Source organism: Didymosphaeria variabile (assembly GCF_027946475.1).
Source record: "Didymosphaeria variabile strain IMI 356815 chromosome Unknown scaffold_4, whole genome shotgun sequence".
NCBI classification, from domain to species: domain Eukaryota; kingdom Fungi; phylum Ascomycota; class Dothideomycetes; order Pleosporales; family Didymosphaeriaceae; genus Didymosphaeria; species Didymosphaeria variabile.
This window is the reverse complement of record NW_026611623.1, coordinates 211,075-229,145: the sequence shown is the minus strand read 5'-3', so window position 1 is coordinate 229,145 and position 18,071 is coordinate 211,075. Positions and strand designations below refer to the sequence as shown.

At 53.9% G+C, this 18,071-nt stretch overlaps 6 protein-coding genes across 6 annotated transcripts; 2 read left to right on the top strand and 4 right to left on the bottom strand.

The window, feature by feature from the left end:
* Positions 1-47: 47 nt before the first annotated feature.
* On the top strand, positions 48-2,206 carry KRS1 (lysyl-tRNA synthetase; the record flags this gene model as incomplete). Its single annotated transcript, XM_056213741.1, has 6 exons — positions 48-138; positions 248-1,105; positions 1,157-1,462; positions 1,515-1,994; positions 2,047-2,136; positions 2,196-2,206. The coding sequence occupies 6 exons, from the start codon at positions 48-50 to the stop codon at positions 2,204-2,206; spliced, it is 1,836 nt and encodes a 611-aa protein (XP_056071008.1).
* Positions 2,207-2,538: 332 nt separating this feature from the next.
* On the bottom strand, positions 2,539-3,532 carry N0V89_004960 (uncharacterized protein; the record flags this gene model as incomplete). Its single annotated transcript, XM_056213740.1, has 2 exons — positions 2,539-3,355; positions 3,408-3,532. 2 exons carry the CDS (start codon positions 3,530-3,532, stop codon positions 2,539-2,541), a joined length of 942 nt encoding a protein of 313 aa, XP_056071007.1.
* Positions 3,533-4,175: 643 nt separating this feature from the next.
* On the bottom strand, positions 4,176-5,518 carry SEN54 (tRNA-splicing endonuclease subunit sen54; the record flags this gene model as incomplete). The annotated part of the gene is made up of 2 exons (XM_056213739.1): positions 4,176-5,326; positions 5,368-5,518. 2 exons carry the CDS (start codon positions 5,516-5,518, stop codon positions 4,176-4,178), a joined length of 1,302 nt encoding a protein of 433 aa, XP_056071006.1.
* Positions 5,519-5,909: 391 nt separating this feature from the next.
* SHE4 (SWI5-dependent HO expression protein 4) lies at positions 5,910-8,438 on the bottom strand (the record flags this gene model as incomplete). The annotated part of the gene is made up of 2 exons (XM_056213738.1): positions 5,910-6,115; positions 6,197-8,438. 2 exons carry the CDS (start codon positions 8,436-8,438, stop codon positions 5,910-5,912), a joined length of 2,448 nt encoding a protein of 815 aa, XP_056071005.1.
* Positions 8,439-8,987: 549 nt separating this feature from the next.
* NUD1 lies at positions 8,988-14,471 on the bottom strand (the record flags this gene model as incomplete). Its single annotated transcript, XM_056213737.1, has 3 exons — positions 8,988-9,913; positions 9,963-10,054; positions 10,105-14,471. The coding sequence occupies 3 exons, from the start codon at positions 14,469-14,471 to the stop codon at positions 8,988-8,990; spliced, it is 5,385 nt and encodes a 1,794-aa protein (XP_056071004.1).
* A 655-nt stretch (positions 14,472-15,126) lies between these two features.
* Positions 15,127-17,379, top strand: N0V89_004956 (uncharacterized protein; the record flags this gene model as incomplete). The annotated part of the gene is made up of 1 exon (XM_056213736.1): positions 15,127-17,379. The coding sequence occupies one exon, from the start codon at positions 15,127-15,129 to the stop codon at positions 17,377-17,379; it is 2,253 nt and encodes a 750-aa protein (XP_056071003.1).
* Between the last annotated feature and the right edge of the window lie 692 nt (positions 17,380-18,071).

The window sequence follows — 18,071 nt, the reverse complement described above, 5'->3', positions numbered from 1 at the left end:
AAAGAGTCAATTGACACACGACCGCGACAATCACCAGTAGAATCACCATGGCTGATCAACAGCCCGCTGCTGCGGCCCCGGCCTCAGAGAACCTACACGACGACCCTGTCACCGGCGAGAAGATCTCCAAGTCTGAGCGTAAGAAGACGACATTAAGTACATCTAGTTCTCATTAACATGTTATAGTCAAGCGCCGCCAGAAGCAGGTCCGTTGCTACGACTTTCTTTCTCGAGACGATTACTAAAGCGATTCTACAGCGCGAAACAGAGGAGAAGAAGAAGGCCAAGGCCGCGAAGCAAGCTACATTGCCCGTTCAACCGAAGAAGGACAAGCCAGCTGCTGCCGGAGCAGGAGAAGATGAACTGAACCCCAACCAATACTTCGAAATCCGCAGCCGAGCCGTAAACCAATTGCGCGAATCGAGGCAGCCAAACCCATACCCCCACAAGTTCCATGTCAACTACAGGCTCGGAAAGTATGTGGAGGACTTCAAGCACTTGACCAGGGGCCAGGTTGAAGAGGACAAGGAGATCCGCGTGGGTGTCCGGATCATGTCAATGAGGGTTTCCTCCAATGCCTTGCGTTTCTACGTATGCAAGGCCGAAGGTATCACGGTGCAGATTATGTGCCAGAAGGACAATGCTAGCGAATCTGCACCATGGGATCAGCAGCCTCACGAGTTGTTGCGCCGCGGAGACTGGGTCGGTGTGGTTGGCTTCCCTGGTCGAACTGCACCCAAGAAGGGAGGAGATGGAGAGCTCAGTATCTTCGCACGAGAAATCCTTCTCCTGTCGCCCTGCTTGCGCCAGCTGCCGACCGAGTACTACGGATTCAAGGATCAAGAACAGCGATACCGGCAACGATTCCTGGACCTTGCCATGAACGACTCCACCCGGGAGACATTCATTACGAGGACAAAGATCGTCAAGTATGTCAGAAAGTACTTCGACGAGAGAGACTTCCTGGAGGTACAAACTCCTATGATGAACAAGATTGCCGGTGGCGCTACCGCCAAACCCTTCAAGACCTTCCACAACGATCTAAACATGGAGCTCTACATGCGAATTGCGCCCGAGCTGTACCTTAAGGAACTCGTGGTAGGAGGTGAGATCACTGATGATAGTTTCTGATAGCTTACTGATCACATCCTTGCAGGATTGGAGAGGGTGTACGAAATCGGACGTCAATTCCGAAATGAAGGCATTGACCTGACGCACAACCCCGAGTTCACCACTTGCGAGTTCTACCAGGCGTTTGCGGATATGTACGATATTATGGATATGACGGAGGAGCTAGTCAGTGAGCTCGTGTATTCGGTCAAGGGATCGTACAAGACGCAGTACCACACTCAAAGCGGTGAGGTATACGAGGTCAATTGGGAGAGGCCATGGCGCCGTGTCGAGATGATACCCGAGTTGGAGAAGGCGACAGGGGAGAAATTCCCCCCCGCAGACACGCTGCGTAAGTGTTTCGGATCGATCATACCAGGGAAGAACCGAGCTGACAGAAGCAGACACCGACGAGGCGAACCAGTTCCTACGAAACGTTTTGAAGAAGATGAACGTTGAGTGCTCGCCACCTCTGACGGCCAGCCGCATGATCGATAAGCTGGTTGGCGAATATATCGAAGAAACCGCCATCAGCCCCACCTTCATCATGGGCCATCCCGAAATTATGTCTCCCCTGGCCAAGTACCACCGATCGATTCCTGGTCTCTGTGAGCGCTTCGAAGCTTTCGTGTGCAAGAAGGAGATCTGCAACGCCTACACCGAGTTGAACGATCCCTTCGACCAGCGCGTGAGGTTCGAGGAGCAAGCCAACCAGAAGGCACAGGGAGATGACGAGGCGCAACTCATTGATGAGACGTTCTGCCAGGCTCTAGAGTACGGTTTGCCGCCGACTGGAGGATGGGGAATGGGTATTGATCGACTGGTTATGTTCCTCACTGATCACTACTCAATCAAGGAGGTGCTTACGTTCCCGTTCATGAAGGGTAAGAAATCCAGCTCCAATATGCATTAAGGGCACTGCTAATTGTTCATTAGATGTTGTTGAAGAGAAGAAGCCAGGCGCAACAGGGGAGAAGACAGCAGCCGAGGTCGCCGGCATTGAGCCGAAGCCCGAGGAGGGAGTTCGTACGTATTTCGATCTCATTCGATCTGCGCTATATTCTACTGTAGCTAATTTATGGTAGCCCACAAATAAAATTGCCCGAGAGAAGGATCAAGAACGGATCCTGAAGAGGTTGCATCTGGGAGGTACGAGAATTTGAGTGAGAAGTTGAACCATCGTCATGTGCAAGGCGTTTATTCTGCGGGCATCATGACTGGATGTGGTCTTGACTGATATGAAAGAGCTGCCTTTGCGCATACCAAAAGACCCAAATAATGAAAGAGAAATGCTTCGTATGTCCCAGAACACTTCACACGGATATATTTGGATGTCAAGTCCAAAGGGCATCATGTGAGACTGCGCCCATAAGTTACTAAACGTGCAAGCGTATCTTGCTCGTAAAAACTTCGACGACATCCCACCATCTACGCCAACTTCCCAGGCACAAACGGTAAACCCGCCGACAACCCCCCGTCAACCGCCCAAGCCTGCCCATTCACATAACTCGCCTCATCACTCCCAAGAAACAGCACCGCCCTCGCAATCTCATCCGCCACCCCACCCCTCCTCAACGGATTCAACTGCCCAATCTTCCCTTCACTCCCCCTCGCCCTCGCCGCATCATACGTACTCTTCGTCATTCCCGTCTCAATTAACCCCGGACAAACAGCATTACACCTAATCCCCGTCCCGCTAAGCTGATACGCACACGTCTGCATCAGACTAATAACCGCCGCTTTGCTCGCCGCGTAATCCGTCGGCCCAGCGTTCGACCGTAGCCCCGCTACGCTCGCCGTGGCGATAATCGAGCCCTGCGGATAGGGTTTCGCCCCGCTAGTCTTGAGCATCGCTCTGCTAGCGTACTTCGCAGCGAGGAAAACAGAGAGCGTGTTTGTTCTAAGCATCTTCATGAAGCCGTCTGTGTCTTCTTCCCAGAAGACTTTTCGGGAGCTTATCCCCGCGTTGGCGAAGAAGATGTCTAACTTTCCGTATTTCTGGAGGGCTTCGTCGACGACGGTTTTGACGGCGGGCTCGTCCGCTGCGTCGAACTGCCTTGTGTGGATTTCTACCCCTGGGTAGAGACTTTCTATCTCCCTTTTGTGCGTCGCCAGGTGCGTGTCTGCGAAGTCACAGATGTAGATCGCTTTCGCAGCGTTGCGGGCGAATTGGTGGGCGGAGGCGCGGCCGATGCCGAGGGGGGAGTTTGCGCCTGTTATGATAATTACTTTGTCTTTTACGCGCCTACGTTGCGGAGTTAGCTAGGGCTTATGTGGGCAGGGGAGGGGAGAAATACTTGTCGCCTAGGTCTCCTGCTATCTCGCGCACTCTGGGTATGTTCTCGAAGGTGCCCGGGTCTTTGGGCGGCTCGGAGAGCTCTCTGCTGAGGCCTTGTTGCTTGATCTTGGGGTCGGCTGGCATTGTGTGGGTATTCTGCTTGATATGGTGTGTGGAGGGCTGAGATTGGCGGTAGGGCAAGAGAAGAAGACGCAGTGAGAGTGTAGAGTGTATGCGCGGTGCTAGAGAGGGGTGCGGAGTTGGAGCTGCGGAGATTCCTAGCTTGGAGTGGAATCTGGGGAAGATGCCGAGGTCCGTTTGGCGGGCGCCGAGCTGGGTGTTAATGGTCTGATCTCGAATTTTGCGCACTCTTGGGTTTTGGGAGAGCCTGGAAATTGTTATGTGTGTAGATATATTTGTTTGTCTTCGTTTTGTGTAACCGCTACTTCGAAGGGGCCACTCAATTTGCCCAAAATGCTAGGTATAACATCTTGCTCTTCGCAAAGGCCAATCGACGTACTTGAACGATCGATGTTATTCTGCAGACGCCCGACTCGACGACCTCGTCCTTCGAACTTGTTCGTTCCGGACTCTGCTTGTGCCGTCTTACGGTCAATTTTCCCAAAACCTTCACGGTTCTGTCTTTAGTGGCTGGTCCAGAAGCAGGCTTCCGCTCGGAAGCTTACGAAAGCACAAGCGCCACTGTCTGCGACACAGCTGGCTCGGCGAAAGGTTGTACCCTTGGAATTCTTCATCCGTAAATCCACGCTCGTCCCGCCATCCCTCTTCACCTGCCCCGGCCTCGTCCCCTACCTCTTCCACCTCTACCACCCCTTCCTCCCTTCCCACCCCTCGGCGCTGTTCGTTCGTATACCTTCTCTCGACTGAAATTAACATCTGCCACACGGATATAGCTGGGAATGCCATTATCCACCACCGCAAGGAGCACGTTCCTCTCCCCATGCTTAAGCTTATTCATAATCGTCGCATTTTCTCTCGGCGCGTCATCCGGCACTGTAGCAAGCAAGTCGTTCAACTCCGCAGCAGTGGGAACGTTGGTTTCGCGCGCGTTAATGACGCAAATGCGGAAGTCGGGCGGTGGGCGCGCGGACTTGCGGAAGCGTTGGGAGCCGGATGTTTTCCAAACGTCGAAGTGGATGCGAAAGGGATTATTCGGGTTTGGCGGAAGTGTGAAGGTGGGTGGTTGCGAGCGGTCGTGCGACGGGATCAGGGCGAGCGTGCGGTAGATGTCGGCGTAGGAGCGGTAGAGGCCGGGGCGGAATAGTGGTGCATATGCCATATTCTCTTGAGAAACAATGTGCGAAGGCTGCGTCATGCGGCGCCAGACCTCGCTCCAGAAACTGGTCCAATACCCTGTTTTCTTCGCATTTTGGTTTGGCGATTTGGGCGTGAGGGACTGAATAGGCGCGCGCTCATCGTCCCAGCTGCCATGCCGGAACACGACATAGCCTGAGCGCTTGAGGCCCGAATACACGGTGTACAACTCCATGGTCAACTTCCCGCCTACGCCAGCCTCGTAGCCCAGAAATGCGGCATATGCGGCCTGCAAGCTCATCGGCGCACCTTCTAGCATCTTTCCGCCGTTTTCTTCGTCTTTTGCCGGCCACCGACAGTCCACGCTCCCCCGCTCAATTAAGAACAGCGCTTCCTCGGGTAACAACCACTCTTTCCCATCCTTACTCCTCCCCATCGTTAGGAACATGCTCGTCTTAGGCTTGTTGACATAAGCCATATTACTCTCTGGGTCGTACATCGCGGGGATATGATTCTTCTGCGTATGCGTGCGCTGCCAGGAAAGCACATTGTGCATCGCTAGGCGTGAAGCATCGAGCTTGGAAAGCTGGAGGTTCGTCTCGTGCGATTCAAAGTCTTTTTCGCCGCGCTTGGGTAGATGGAGGGCATGGTCGCTATTTCTAACTATTCATTAGTGTCTATTGCTGCAATTGAGAGCCGCACACGCTTTGCGATCGTGTTGAGGGATTGGATTGCATACGCGATCTTCGCAAAAGCAGCGCCGTAGTCGAGCGTTTCTTCTTCGGGATCTTCGTCGGCGGCAGGATCAGGATTCGGATTGCGCAGATGCGAGAGATCTTCGTCTTCGTCGGCCATTGTGGATGCCTGTGCGTAAAGTTGCGCTGTGGTGGGGAAATTTGGCGGGATGAATTGAGCGTCAAGAAAGTTTGGAGCTATGACTCGGCTCGGTTAAACTTGCCTGATCGACCTCACATCATTAGCTAAGGGATGTCAGTAGACCAAGTTGTCGTAACTCTGAGACGTTCTGGGCTTCAACTTCAAGAGTGCTGAGAGAAGACTTACGCGTCCGCTCCTATACGTGAGATGGTTGCACCACCAGTGAATGGTGATCGTAACGAAAATCATGTCAACATTCTACTTTACTTTTAGTCATATGATACCGTGTCGTGTTCGTGTCGTGAGAATGCAGTCCAACTCATGTCCAAATCGTACCACCATACCGGTGCTGAACCTTCAGTCGAGATGATCACGTCTGGCCCAACAGAATCTTCAACGTCTCCACGCCCAGTCCTAGCACAACCTGACTCCTGCTTTCCTTGAGCAGTGCTTTCAGCGCCCCCTCGCCGCCCTTCGCCTTCACCGCATCGATGCCTTTGGGCCCTATCGCGACGACTTCACGCACACAGGCAACGCCTCGATGGCGAACATTCTCGTCCTCGTCGCGACAGAGTCCTGCGCACAAAATTAGCACTACTCTCGCCTCTTAATCGTACAGGCGGGGAAATGAGCAACAAGAGATACACGGCGACTCACCTAGCAAGAAGTCAACCCCCTTCTCCAACTTGAGTAGCTCCATAACCGCCAAATCAATAGAAAGCAACATCGCCAGCGCTCCTCCCGCCGCACTCCTCGTAGGCCCGTCTTCGACATCTGTAAGCGCACACAGCAAATGCAACCTCTTCCCCGCTCTTGGACTCCCATCCGCAAATTTCTCCGCACACAGCGGACTCGCCATTAGATTGCACAGCAGCTCCGTGCTTGCTCGCCGGAGCAGTACGTTCTGGCTCAGCAGAAGATCGTCGACGACAGTGTCAAAGGCGGTGCGGATGATGGCGTCTTGGGTAGATTGATCCATGGAAGCGAGATTTGTGAGCGCGAGGAGAGATTCGAAGGCATGGAGTTGCCAGGTTGAGGATTCACTTTGCGAGAGGAGGGAGGTTAGAGGGCGGAGGACCGAATGTGAGGAAAATGCTGCAGTAAAGATGTGGGTAGGATTCGTGGAAATTAGGATCCGGGAGAGAGCCTGTGCGGCTTGTGGCGCTGCTGTTGGGGGGTATTTGTCTGCGTTAGAGGAGGATGTGAGTGTGTCGTAGATCTGCACGAGGAGCTTTACGGCGCCTTGTTGTGCGAGTGCTGGGCGCGATTTCACGACCATGGAGAGGGAGAGGAGGATAGATGTTGTGTGTGTGAGGGCGGCGGGTGAGGCCTTCTTTGCGATGCCGACAAGGAGGGGGACGATGCCTGCGTCGAGGACACGTTTACAGCGTACGGTTGTGTGAGCTTCGTCCAGTAACGGATCCGGCACAGTGGGCTTCTGCACGTTGGCGTAGGCTTTGAGCTGCGCCATGCGCTTCTCTTCTTCGGATTGGATAGGGGGGAACGTAGTTAAGTTGACGAAGATGGTGAGTCCGCCAAAAAGGATGTTAGGCGATGTGGCTGCCTCTTTCATGCTCCCAATAAGGTGTTTGAGAAACTTTGGGGATTTGGAGAGGTCTTCGCGTACTTTCGGCTGTAGAGAGGCGTAGGCAAGGCCCTCGATGCTATCTTGCTTGCCAGACGAATCAGAGGATATGACCATGCTCTTAAAGCTCGCTATCAGGTCATCCTGATCTACCTTGCCAGGCGTTACGATTTGGGGCCCTTCGGATGTAGCCTGCTCGTCGCCAAGTTTGACGAGTACAAGAGCAGCGAGATTGGCACGTTTCTTGTCGGGACAGCTGGCGATGTGGTCTTCGAGCCATGTCCTGCAATGCCGGTTTATCGCTTCGCGGCAGTTCTTGTCAATGCAGGCGGCACTGATGAGCTCCAGCGCCGCTTGTTCGAGCTTGGTGCTATTCTTGCCTTCGACAAGGGGAACAAGTGTACTGACGAAGCCTTCCGACAGGAACAGCTGCGCTGCCGCTTGGGCCGTGATAGGGAATATGGCGGCTGCAGCTGAAAAAGCGACGACCAGCCCATCAGCAATAGACTTCTGGACGCGTGAGATGACGAATTTGGAGATGAGATCCTGCGCAGTGCTGGGTGCCAATTCGAAGAGCTTGATGGTAGCCAGCGTCGCCTGGCTGCGAAGGCTACTTGGAAGCCGGATATCGAGGCTCGTAAGGATGACATCGAAGCTATCCGCGTCAATGATGCCATGCAAATCCTGCGCATGGTGGGCCAACAGCTGCGCAACGCCCTTCATGGCGCGCTCTGGATGCTCGAGGGCCTCCTCCATCATCATGGCTAGACTAAGCATGAAGCAATCCCGATGGCCCTGCACAAAGGCCTCGTCGCTCTCCCATACTGCACGATTGAGCAGCGCCTTGATCAAGCCATCGATGCTGTCGTCTCCGCGCTCAAACAGCTCATAGTACGCCTGCGTGGGATGCTCCTTCACGAAGCCCGCAAGCCACCGCTGGGCCCCCACATGCATCAACAGCTCCCCCGTAACCTGGTCCAAGAGATCATCTTCGCCCTTGAAATCGTACAAAATGCTCATTGCCTGCTCTGCCTCTTTCTCGCCCAGGACTGTCGCCCTAATGAGCTTCAAGGCCTCGTCACCATCCGCCTCATCCCTACTCTTTACCCAGTCTTTACACACACCTAGCAATTCGCTTTTCTCTTCCTCTTCCTTGAGCGCCACCCACGTTTGCTTGATAAGCGGATGCTCTGGCGCGATAGTCGTGGCCTCTCGCAGAAGGCGCGCCGCGTCCGACAATTTACCGGACTTGATCTTGTCTGTGGCCTGTTGTGCAAGACCGACTGCCCGCTCTGCCTCGGAAGTCGAGGGCATTGTGGCAGGTTGTGTGGTGATGTAACATGGTAGTAGGAACAAGGAAAGACGACGTTGTTACAGTGTCACTCGATGCTCGATGTGGACCCGCACGTGGAGCGAGAACGCAGGATGCGCACGGGCCTTGCTTAGAACAAGACTAGAACATTAGACAGGTACAAATCGACCGCAGAGCCTCGAAACTTTGTCTCTAGACTCAACCGATCAAGCAAGTGAAGTCATGGAGAGGTACTTGTAAGCATGCAATGTCTTTTCTCTTTATTAATACACTTCGTGAAGACATCGTCGTGATCGACTCCACACCCCACGCTTAGAAGCGCCCTAAAATGTACATCTAAAATGCTCATGTAACCAATACTCCACGCTACCCATGTATAAAAAGCAAATGACACAAAACACAAAACGTTCGAGCCACAATCGGCGCGTCGGTAACTCAGCTAACACATGATTGAATGGGCGACCCGCTTGCCCACGAAACAAGTCATGCGAAGCGCACTATTCTTTCCCCTAGCCCCGCTAGGTCTCTCGAAGGTATTCTCATTAACATCATTAGTCGGTAATTTCATCAGTGGTATCCGGCTGCTTCCGCTGGATAACACCAATGCAAAGCAGCCGCTCCCAGATATCGTCTTTCACCAGGACGCGAGCCTTGTCGAAGGGAAGCCCGTCAAGCTCGCGCAAGTTCCTGCAGAAGTTCGCAAGCATCATCTCCGTTACTCTCCGTCTGATCCGCGTCTCGTAGTCGAGTCGCGAAAGGTACCGTTGATCTTCGTCTATGTCGCCAGGTGGAAGGACGAACCGGTCTGTTATCTGTTCATCGGAGGGCTTCCGTCGCAATGACATGATGCGATTCTCGGAGGCTGGGGCATAGAAGCGAACGGTGAGAGGGTTGTCCCGCCAGTCCAACGTGGTCAAGGTTGTCAGCTTTCCCAGCACCATCGCATTCGTTCGCAGACGCCCGAGTTTGTTGCCAGCTATTAGAAGTTCGCTCAGCCTTTTGATGTTCAATAGCGGTCGAAGGTCCTGTATGGAGTTGAAGTTGAGGTTGATAGACCGGATGTTTGGCGTCAGCTGTCCAAAGTCGCCTGGTAGTTCCTTCAAGCCCATGGAAGCTAGTTCTAGCCGCTGGAGATTGAGCAAATGTTGCGAAAGCTCAATGCCGCGAGTGACATTGAGCGATATGTAAAGGTTGCGAACGTCCGGGTTCCTAAGGAAATTACTAACGCAAGTTTCCGCATTCGTACCGGTCCGTGGCGTTTGGTCGCGCGCAGAGAAGGTTCGCAAGTGACGTAGATCTTCGAGACCATCCACGTTCGTGAGCGCGTTGCGATCAGCGTAGAGCGACTCCAGTCTCGGGAAGTAGCTGTTCAAGTCAAGCGAGGTCATACCGTTCCCACAGACGCGAAGAGAACGTAGTGCTTTGCAGCGGTCAGATGTCACATCGGAAATCGGGAACTCTTCGATACAGTTGTCGTCTACACTCTATTAGCCGGTGCGAAGGAGACTCGGTCTCAGGTACCGTACCTAAATCAAGATGCTGCAGCTGAGGCAAGCGGTGCACATTCCGGACTTCAATGAGCTGATTTCCGCGCAGGTTGAGGTCTGTCAGAGATTTACTAAAACCAGATTAGTACACAGGAAGTCTGTTCATGTTGCGGGAACTTACAGATCTACTTGCGCAAAGTCTACGAATTCGATCTCGTTTCTCGCTGCACTCAGCTCCATAAGGCCATCCAGATAGCCGATGCCTTGAAGCGATAGGATCTTGTTGTCATCAATCTTTAAGGTTCGGAGATGGACCAGATCACCGAGGCCGTCTAGACTATCAATATCGTTGCCTGAGATGTCCAGATGCTGCAGGTTCGAAAGATCCGCCCAGGACGTCAGCCCCGTAAGAGAGTTGTTCTGCGCCCAGAGCCTTCGCATAGTATATGGGATACCCTTTACTTGGTGGATCTTATTGTCGGATACATTCAGCTCTTCAAGTCGGTAGCAGAAGTCGTCCAGGCGGTGGAGGTTCTCAAGGTCCTTCCCGTGCAGGTCAACCTCCCGAAGATCCTCCCAGTAAGGCTCGTTAGGCTCTACATCTTGCAGTGCTTTAACTAAATCTGCAGTACCGAGTGCGTATCGGTCTTCGAGCGCTTTGGAAAACTTGTAGCCATCATGCTTGATCACTACCCTGTCCGGCACTTCGCACTCATCGACCTGGTTCAGGGTGAACTCGGGCAGGTCGCTGAGCATGAAGGTTACGTCTCCTTTCATTGGCGATGATGGCGCAGGCATAAGTGCATCTGACTTGCTTAGCACTGGGGCCGACACGCTCATCGAGAGCTGCATGCGGTAATTCTTCGGTGGCCGCTCATCTAGGACGGGGAGTTCGTCCGTTTCTTCAAATGCAGCGTTTCGAACGGGTCGATGAGGCAGGGAATGTGCTCCTTTGTGGTGCCAAAAAGACTTTTGTGGGGAAGAGTACCGCCGGTGTTTCGTAGCGCTCCATTGTCGAGAAGTCTTTTTCTGCGGATTTGCAGCCTGCTCTTCATGTTCACGCATATCCTCCGCGATCGAAATGGTAACGTTACGAACTCGCGCATCCCGCACGGTCGATTGTGCCGCCTGGCGACCCTCGAAGTATTTGATCTCGTGTTCAATATCATCTTCGTCGGACTCTGGGATTGTGTAGGTCATCGGGGGCAGCTGGTGGATCTTCTGCGTACCGCCTTTCACCGTTTCCTGATCACTGTACGAAGTCGCCCGTGTTTCGGTCTTAGGAAAACTCCAAGCAAAGTTAGAAACCTTGGAAGGAACCGAGCTGCTGTCAGTCATGACAGTGCCCGCACCATCGCGGGTGACTGGTCGTGCCTTCTCGTCGAATGCCTGCGGCGTGTCTTCCGTGTCTTCGAGGAGGGTCTCTGCTGTAGCTTGTGGTCGTGTTGGGGAGGGCTTGTCTACCATCCGCTCTGCAGTCTCATCGACGGTGAGATCGGGGATGTTACCGAAGGGATCCTCTTCGCTCTCGTTGGCCCCACTGTGTTCCTCCTCGATGCGGTACTCCCTAGAAGGACTTTTCTGGCGCACCCATATGTTCTTCTCTGGGTCGAAACTCATGCCTGCGACCTCTTGCGGAATTAAGTGTGCCACGGCTGCAGGTGCTAATGTATTCACGTGGTCGGATTTACGCGAAGTGCTCGTAGCAACTGTGTTTCCCATCGACGACATCATGGACGGATGCGAACCATTCGTCCTTCCTTGAGAGTGACCCTGATTGCTATCAGAGACCGGCTCTATGTCCCTGTTGGGGTTATCAATAATGCGAATGCCGTCTTGTTCAACGATGATACTATTATCTTCCTGTGCTGACACGCCTCTTATACGCGAGAGTCTGAAAGAACGGAAAGAAGAGCCCACGAACTCATCAGAATCTTTCTCTTGATATTTGCGAAGATGGCTCATCTTCTGGGGATCGAGCTCGGCTTTATTGGGGTCTTTCCAGGCAGATTCACGACCTTCCCGGCTAGGAGGTCTATCGAAAGTGAACGAGCTTGATGGGTAGTCCGGCTTCTCGAAGGCCGCTGGGTTTTCGGATTCAGACTCTTCAAGGCTGCCCAATCCGTTAGCTGGCTTCCCTTTCGCTCGTATGAAATCCATGATCTTGACAGCTTCCGCTAGAAAGTCTTGAGTTGTGACGGAGCGCTTCCGGGTGTCGTCCCGCATTACTTGTTGCCTTTCGAGGCTGAATGCGGCCACTTCCTCGGCAACAATCGCTGCGCGATCTTCCTCTGCTAGTGAATCCTCTTCGTACACAGGTTCTATCTGTTCTCGTATTGCATGCATCTTAGGCGATGAGTGTATGAAAGCTTCTGTCGCTTCTATGATATCGGCATGAAGCTCGTCTAACCGCCTTTGACTAGGGGTAGGATTTCGTGGTCTCAGTATGTGTCGACGCGCTAAGATTTCTGGATCTGCGGTATTGTTTGAAGTTTCGTGACGAGCATCTTTGCGTTTCCGTCCACTATGTGATGGCGTTTGTGCACGAGTCTCGTGCACAGACTGAAGGTCAACGTCCGGTAAGAATTCCTCGTCATCCCTTTGAATCGTTCTTCGGCGTTTAGGGGTAGGATGCTTGAACGGCGATGTAGGCCCCCGCTTGCCCTCGGCATAATCGTGGGATGATGCCAAAATCTCCTGTTCGGAAGAGCCAGACGCTTGGCGAACAATCTTAGGGATTGCGAGACTTGGTACCCGGTAGTGGCTCGATGCTCGGGCCATTGCTTGCCTCCTGGCTCTAGATGGCTCTCGTGAGATAGGAGAGGCATCGTAGTTGAAAGTGAGAGGTGGTCGACTGCCCGGTGGTGCCACATCCATAGAAGGAGACTCATCGGGTGCACTGTCTTCGTCATTGTGCGAGGACACGAACGAGAAATCACCAGAGAACTCATACTTGTTCAGATCACCTTCTCCGAACGTACTGACCCGTCGTCGTTGTGGATAAGCCGGGCTTGTGCCATCCTTCAGTATGCTCGCTTCTTCGACTGACGTCAAGCGCACCTCCTTGTGGATCTTGGTAACCTCAGTCTTGTTCATGTGCACACTACTAGAGACAGACCCGTCAATCTTGTCAGGTTTGTACTCCAATTGACTCAACCGCCTTTGTAAACGATTGCTTGTGAAAGTGTCGTGAGCGTCGAAGAGTTTCAAAGGACTCCCAGAACCTTTCGTCCGTTCTGGACTCAAGTTGTTGGATTGAGCATGGCGTTTTGGCGTTTTTGGTGATACAGATTCTTCTTCAGCGACAGCCTCGTCCGATGGGCGCTCAGGCGTCGCATTCGCGCTTACATTCACCGTTGGTATGCTTTCGGTGCGCAGGCCGCTTTGTTTCTTGAGTCTCTCGGGAGAAGGGCTCAAGGGGCGTCTGCGGAACGAGCCGTCTCTTGAGTAACCACCCCGTTTCATCTCGACAAAGCGCCCTACGTCTGCCACGTCCACTGTGCTGGGCGTGCCAGCCGGTAAACCCTCAGGGAGCGAATCATCCTGAAGACGCACAAATGATGAATCCGCATGGCTTTGACTGACGAACTCCTCTTCCTGTACTGATAATTCCTGCTGCTCGTGAGGTGAACCAAGGTGCCGTAACCGATTAGCGAGCTCCGATCCTCTGAAGTTGGGCATGGGATCCCGTTGAGCGCCAACTCCGAAATTTTGGGTCAAATAGACTGGACTGAAATTCTCGTTGTCGTATTCAATCTGGCCGCTTACGGTGCGAGGCTGTCCTTGCTCGAATTGGAGCGAGTTCGCCGATACTTCAGTACCCTTCAAAGCGGAGCCTTCGACGATAGAATCAGAGCGATCTTGTGTGGGCTCTTCGGACGTAATGTCTTGACTTGCGTCAATATGCTGGACAACTGAGCATTCCTGCACAGAATCCTCATCCCGCGCAGGCCACGGCGGTGGACTTGAAGGCATGGCACTGAGACCTTTGAGCATACCACCCCTTCGTTTGGGCATCTTCTCCTCTGACGCCGTCCCGTTCGGTCTCTGAAAAATGTTCTCGAGGCCCATAGGACTGAAAAGGTCCTTCTGGTCGCCGTATCCAATCTCACCCTGCAACAGCCTCCGCCTCCATTCTGGGGTATCGTAGGTAGATTTGTCGTTTGATGACGCCTTCAGAATCGGCTTCTGTGCTACTGTCCCCTCGCATGCTATTGAATCGAGCGAGACGGCCGAGAAGGAATTCGATGCGCCGCGAAGCGAGGTGATTTGGGACGCGTCGGCGGACGGGATGTTGTTGTCGCTGAGGCTTCGCTCGACCAGCGCGCTCCTTCGTTTCGGCATTCGAAGGTCATTGGAACCATGTCGGACGTGAACTTCGGAGAAAGAACCGGACGATTGTCGCATGCGGGGAAGGCGACTCTGTGGCTTTAAGGGCACGCTTTGTGATGTTTGTGTAGACGGCGCATCTTGCGCATCGCTTGCTGCGACCGGTGTGGGCTGCGCGATCCATTCCTCAGAGAGGTCTTCGAGCCACGGCTGGCTCATGTTTACGGTCGGCGGCGTGTCACTTGGCGGGGGAGTTGCGCGCGAGTGATTGTTGACAATAATGTGGTTGTGGGAAAGACGCGTGGGAATATGAATTACGCGAGAGCGTGCAGCTTCATGTGCGCATGGGGTGCCGCAATGGCAGTGTTGTAGCGAAGAAACGCGAGGTGATTTCGGAGTACCTGCTGGTATCAATACACAAGGATGCGGCAAGGTTATCGGTCGGTGATGTCGATTGCAGGTCACGTGGGTTATCGATTGCCCCGGTATCTCGTCGCCAGAGCAACGAGACGATAGCTCTGCGCAGGCACGGTTCACTCACGAACACGGGCGAAGCCCTCCCCACCACTAGGTGGATCACCAAACGCTTCCAAGCCGAGCCTCCTGGAGGTCTGAGCAGGGCCGACTTTCTGCTTCACCGGATCATTACTACTCGCCGTGCGCGGAAGCTGCCACTGTCGAATCACGGCCGCAATGCGACAACCACACTTCTGCCCAGATCCTCAACACGCGACCCCACCGCCGCCAGAGCGAACGCAGAAAACTTGTCGCGGCATCCGACCATAGCTGAAGGACTTAACAATTCTGAACCACCCCGAAGGCACTCACATCGCACGCTTTTACCACCAACCGTAGCGGCACACGAGCACGCACAATGCCCAGAGTCCATGCCCAGATCAGACATGTGACTGACACCGACCCCATATTATTACAGCCCGAGGATATCATAGAGTCTGAGCCAGAGGAGGACCAAGACGCTGGAAGAAGAGCACGGAAACGCAGGCGGATAGAGGTCATCGCCAACCAATACATCAAGCTTGGGAGAGTGCCATTGATTGTGTCTGCGGAGTTGCGCGGCCCCTTCGAAAATGGCTGGAAGAATCCTTGGGTGACAACACCAACCAATGCAAGAAGCGAAGCTGTACGTGCAGGGAATGCTGGGGAGAGGAAACCACACGAAGCCAAGAGAGTCAATCCTGCGCATACAAGGGCAACGCAGACCAAAGCAAACCACGCCCAACCTACGTCATCTATTCCGTCTCCTGAGGCCTCGCGTGCTCCCGATATCGCTCAGGATAGCGTTTCTGCCCCAGCCGACGTTCATGATGAAGACCATGAATCACCATATGCGTCAACAGCACTGAAAGATGATACGGGCGCTACAGAGTCCTTCGACGTTGATCCTGACCCCTCCGTCAGTTTCGACAATTTCGAAAGCAACCCCTTTTGGTTGAAGCGCCCCCAACCAAAGTCCGCGGCCTTTGGCAAATCCACGAACGGCAACCATGATCCTTCCCCGACACGTGCTCGTCTGGGACATAGGCCGGTGGACAGGCAAGGGAACCTGCTCCTTGTTACTCCAAAACAGCCCGTAAATATGCTACAGTCAGATCCTGGACGGACCCAGGGCCCAGAGCCAGATTGGATCCCGGCCGCTTCGGCATCCATGGCCATAACCTCACCCGCAAAACCCACCCAGATCGTGCAAGAGACCGTATCTTCCGGTTATTCAACGAGGAGGAAACGGACTTACTCGAAGTTCGAGAGAGGCAGTATGAGAGAGGACCAAAGTGTAATCAGGGCCGCCGAGGATAGATCATCGCCAGATCTGACCACCCGACGTGACGCATCGATTGAACAGTCTTCTCCACATCCAGGGGACGTCAAGGACCACAGCGCGCCCGACCCCGATACCCGCGCTGCGCATCACACCTCAGGCTTCACACCAATCAACGGACCATCGCGAAGCGCTACGACTGTCCGAGCCGAAGAGACTAAGCTTTCAAAATCCCAGGAACAAGAAGCTGATGCTAAACATGCTCAGCAAGTATCTATGTCGGCCCCTACCACCAAGGAACGATTTGCGAACCAAGTCAGTCAGGATTTTGCGGGACGTCACCAGCTAACAACATCTTCATCACGTCCAGCACGCACCGGCCAAAAGAAGAAAAAGCAGCGCGTGAACGAAAATGCACCTTCCGTACGCCATGACCAGATCACCTCACCAACGTTCGCCTCTTCGACTGGCTTCATGTACAGAAGAATAGGAGAGGCAAAACGAGCAACGTCTTCGGACAAACCCGAGCCCCGACCCGTAACGTTCAGCTCTCCCGCTGTCGCCGAGCAGATTCCTACAGAAACAGCCGAGCACGAGGTGGACTCCGTTAATGAAGCCAGCGAACACGAGCCCGTCGCTACAGCGGAACCGCGAATGGAACGACCAGACGTGTATGACGTACCGGGAAGTCCGCAAGAGCAGCAGGAACAGCAAAGCTACAAATCGAGCCGTACGTCGGGCTTTTCAACGCAGGCTGCGTTGATGATGGCTCAGATGGAATTCCAAGATGGGACAATGCCTACTATAGCAGAAGACGCTCCGACGCCATGGACAAGAACCAGCACAGCGCATGAGGATCCCATCATACCTAGTCCCGCATTCACTCCATTCCATAAATTTAATGCAACGCTTGAAGAGGATCACCTACCCGAGCCTACAATGCAGAACATGCCCATCAGTACACAAGATCTGTTCGCCACGGTATCTCCATTCGCGAATAGCACGGTCAAGAAGTCTACAAAACCACCGGCAAGTAATTTGAGGTTCTCAGTCTTTGCAAACGCAGAGCAAGATACCCCGAGCCACAGCGGCTCTCGAAACCACACCAGGAGCCCTACGACTTCGCAGCGGAAACCACTACGAGAAAAGAACAGCCGAGTGTCTTTTCTGGGCTCACAGTCTGAGAAGGGTTCGCAGGGCGAGAAAGCATCGCAAGAGTCTATTACGCCCCGGCCATCGAAGGCTCCCATGGTGCAAGCTGTGGAGCTACCACAACTAGACTTCCACACATCGAATGTTGATCTCGATTTCACAGATCGCTTCTTGCTCAACGTCAACGAGATGACCTGAGCCTTCGGGTCGCGCCCACGCGAATACTAATATACACTCCAGTGACCACGAAATTAGTAGGGCATGCACACGTGGTTTTGTGCTGTTCTCGGGTCCTTCACGGGTCCTGAGTTGGCGCATTGGCAAGATATAGATATGGATAGCAGGACGGGCAAGCGCAGGCTCCTTGCATGGCGTCGTGACTCCTGTCAGGGCCGAAGGAGCCCACGTTCCGGATTGATTGGACGATAAGAGGTCGACGAGCGCCGGTTATGCTGCAGCTACCTGCAGAGGCCAGAATGCGGTTTATATCAGACAGGATCGCGGAGGGGCAGAGGAGCTCAAGCAGCGGTATAGGATGGGCAGAGGCTAGGAAGCAGAGGCGGGTGGCCCGACGGGGAGTACCTGTGCTGGAGCATGAGTCGGGGCGAAGGCCAAGAGTCAGCTTGAATCGCTGGTAACGGACGATGAGCAAGGACGGTTATGGAAGTGCGAAGCCAATAAATGACGGTGGAAGTCCCCACGTTGGGCCGGCGAAAGGCGGTGCAGCGAGCATGCCAGCTGCCAGCCTCACGATGCACGGTGCGTGTCACGCAAGTCGCGAGCACAATGGTGCTTCACCGCAAGCGCACGGACGCACCTTCACAATACAGGCTTGGCAAGAGCACCCGCTGGGCAGCAGCGCCTTCCCTGCGCGCACAGTAGAGTTTGGA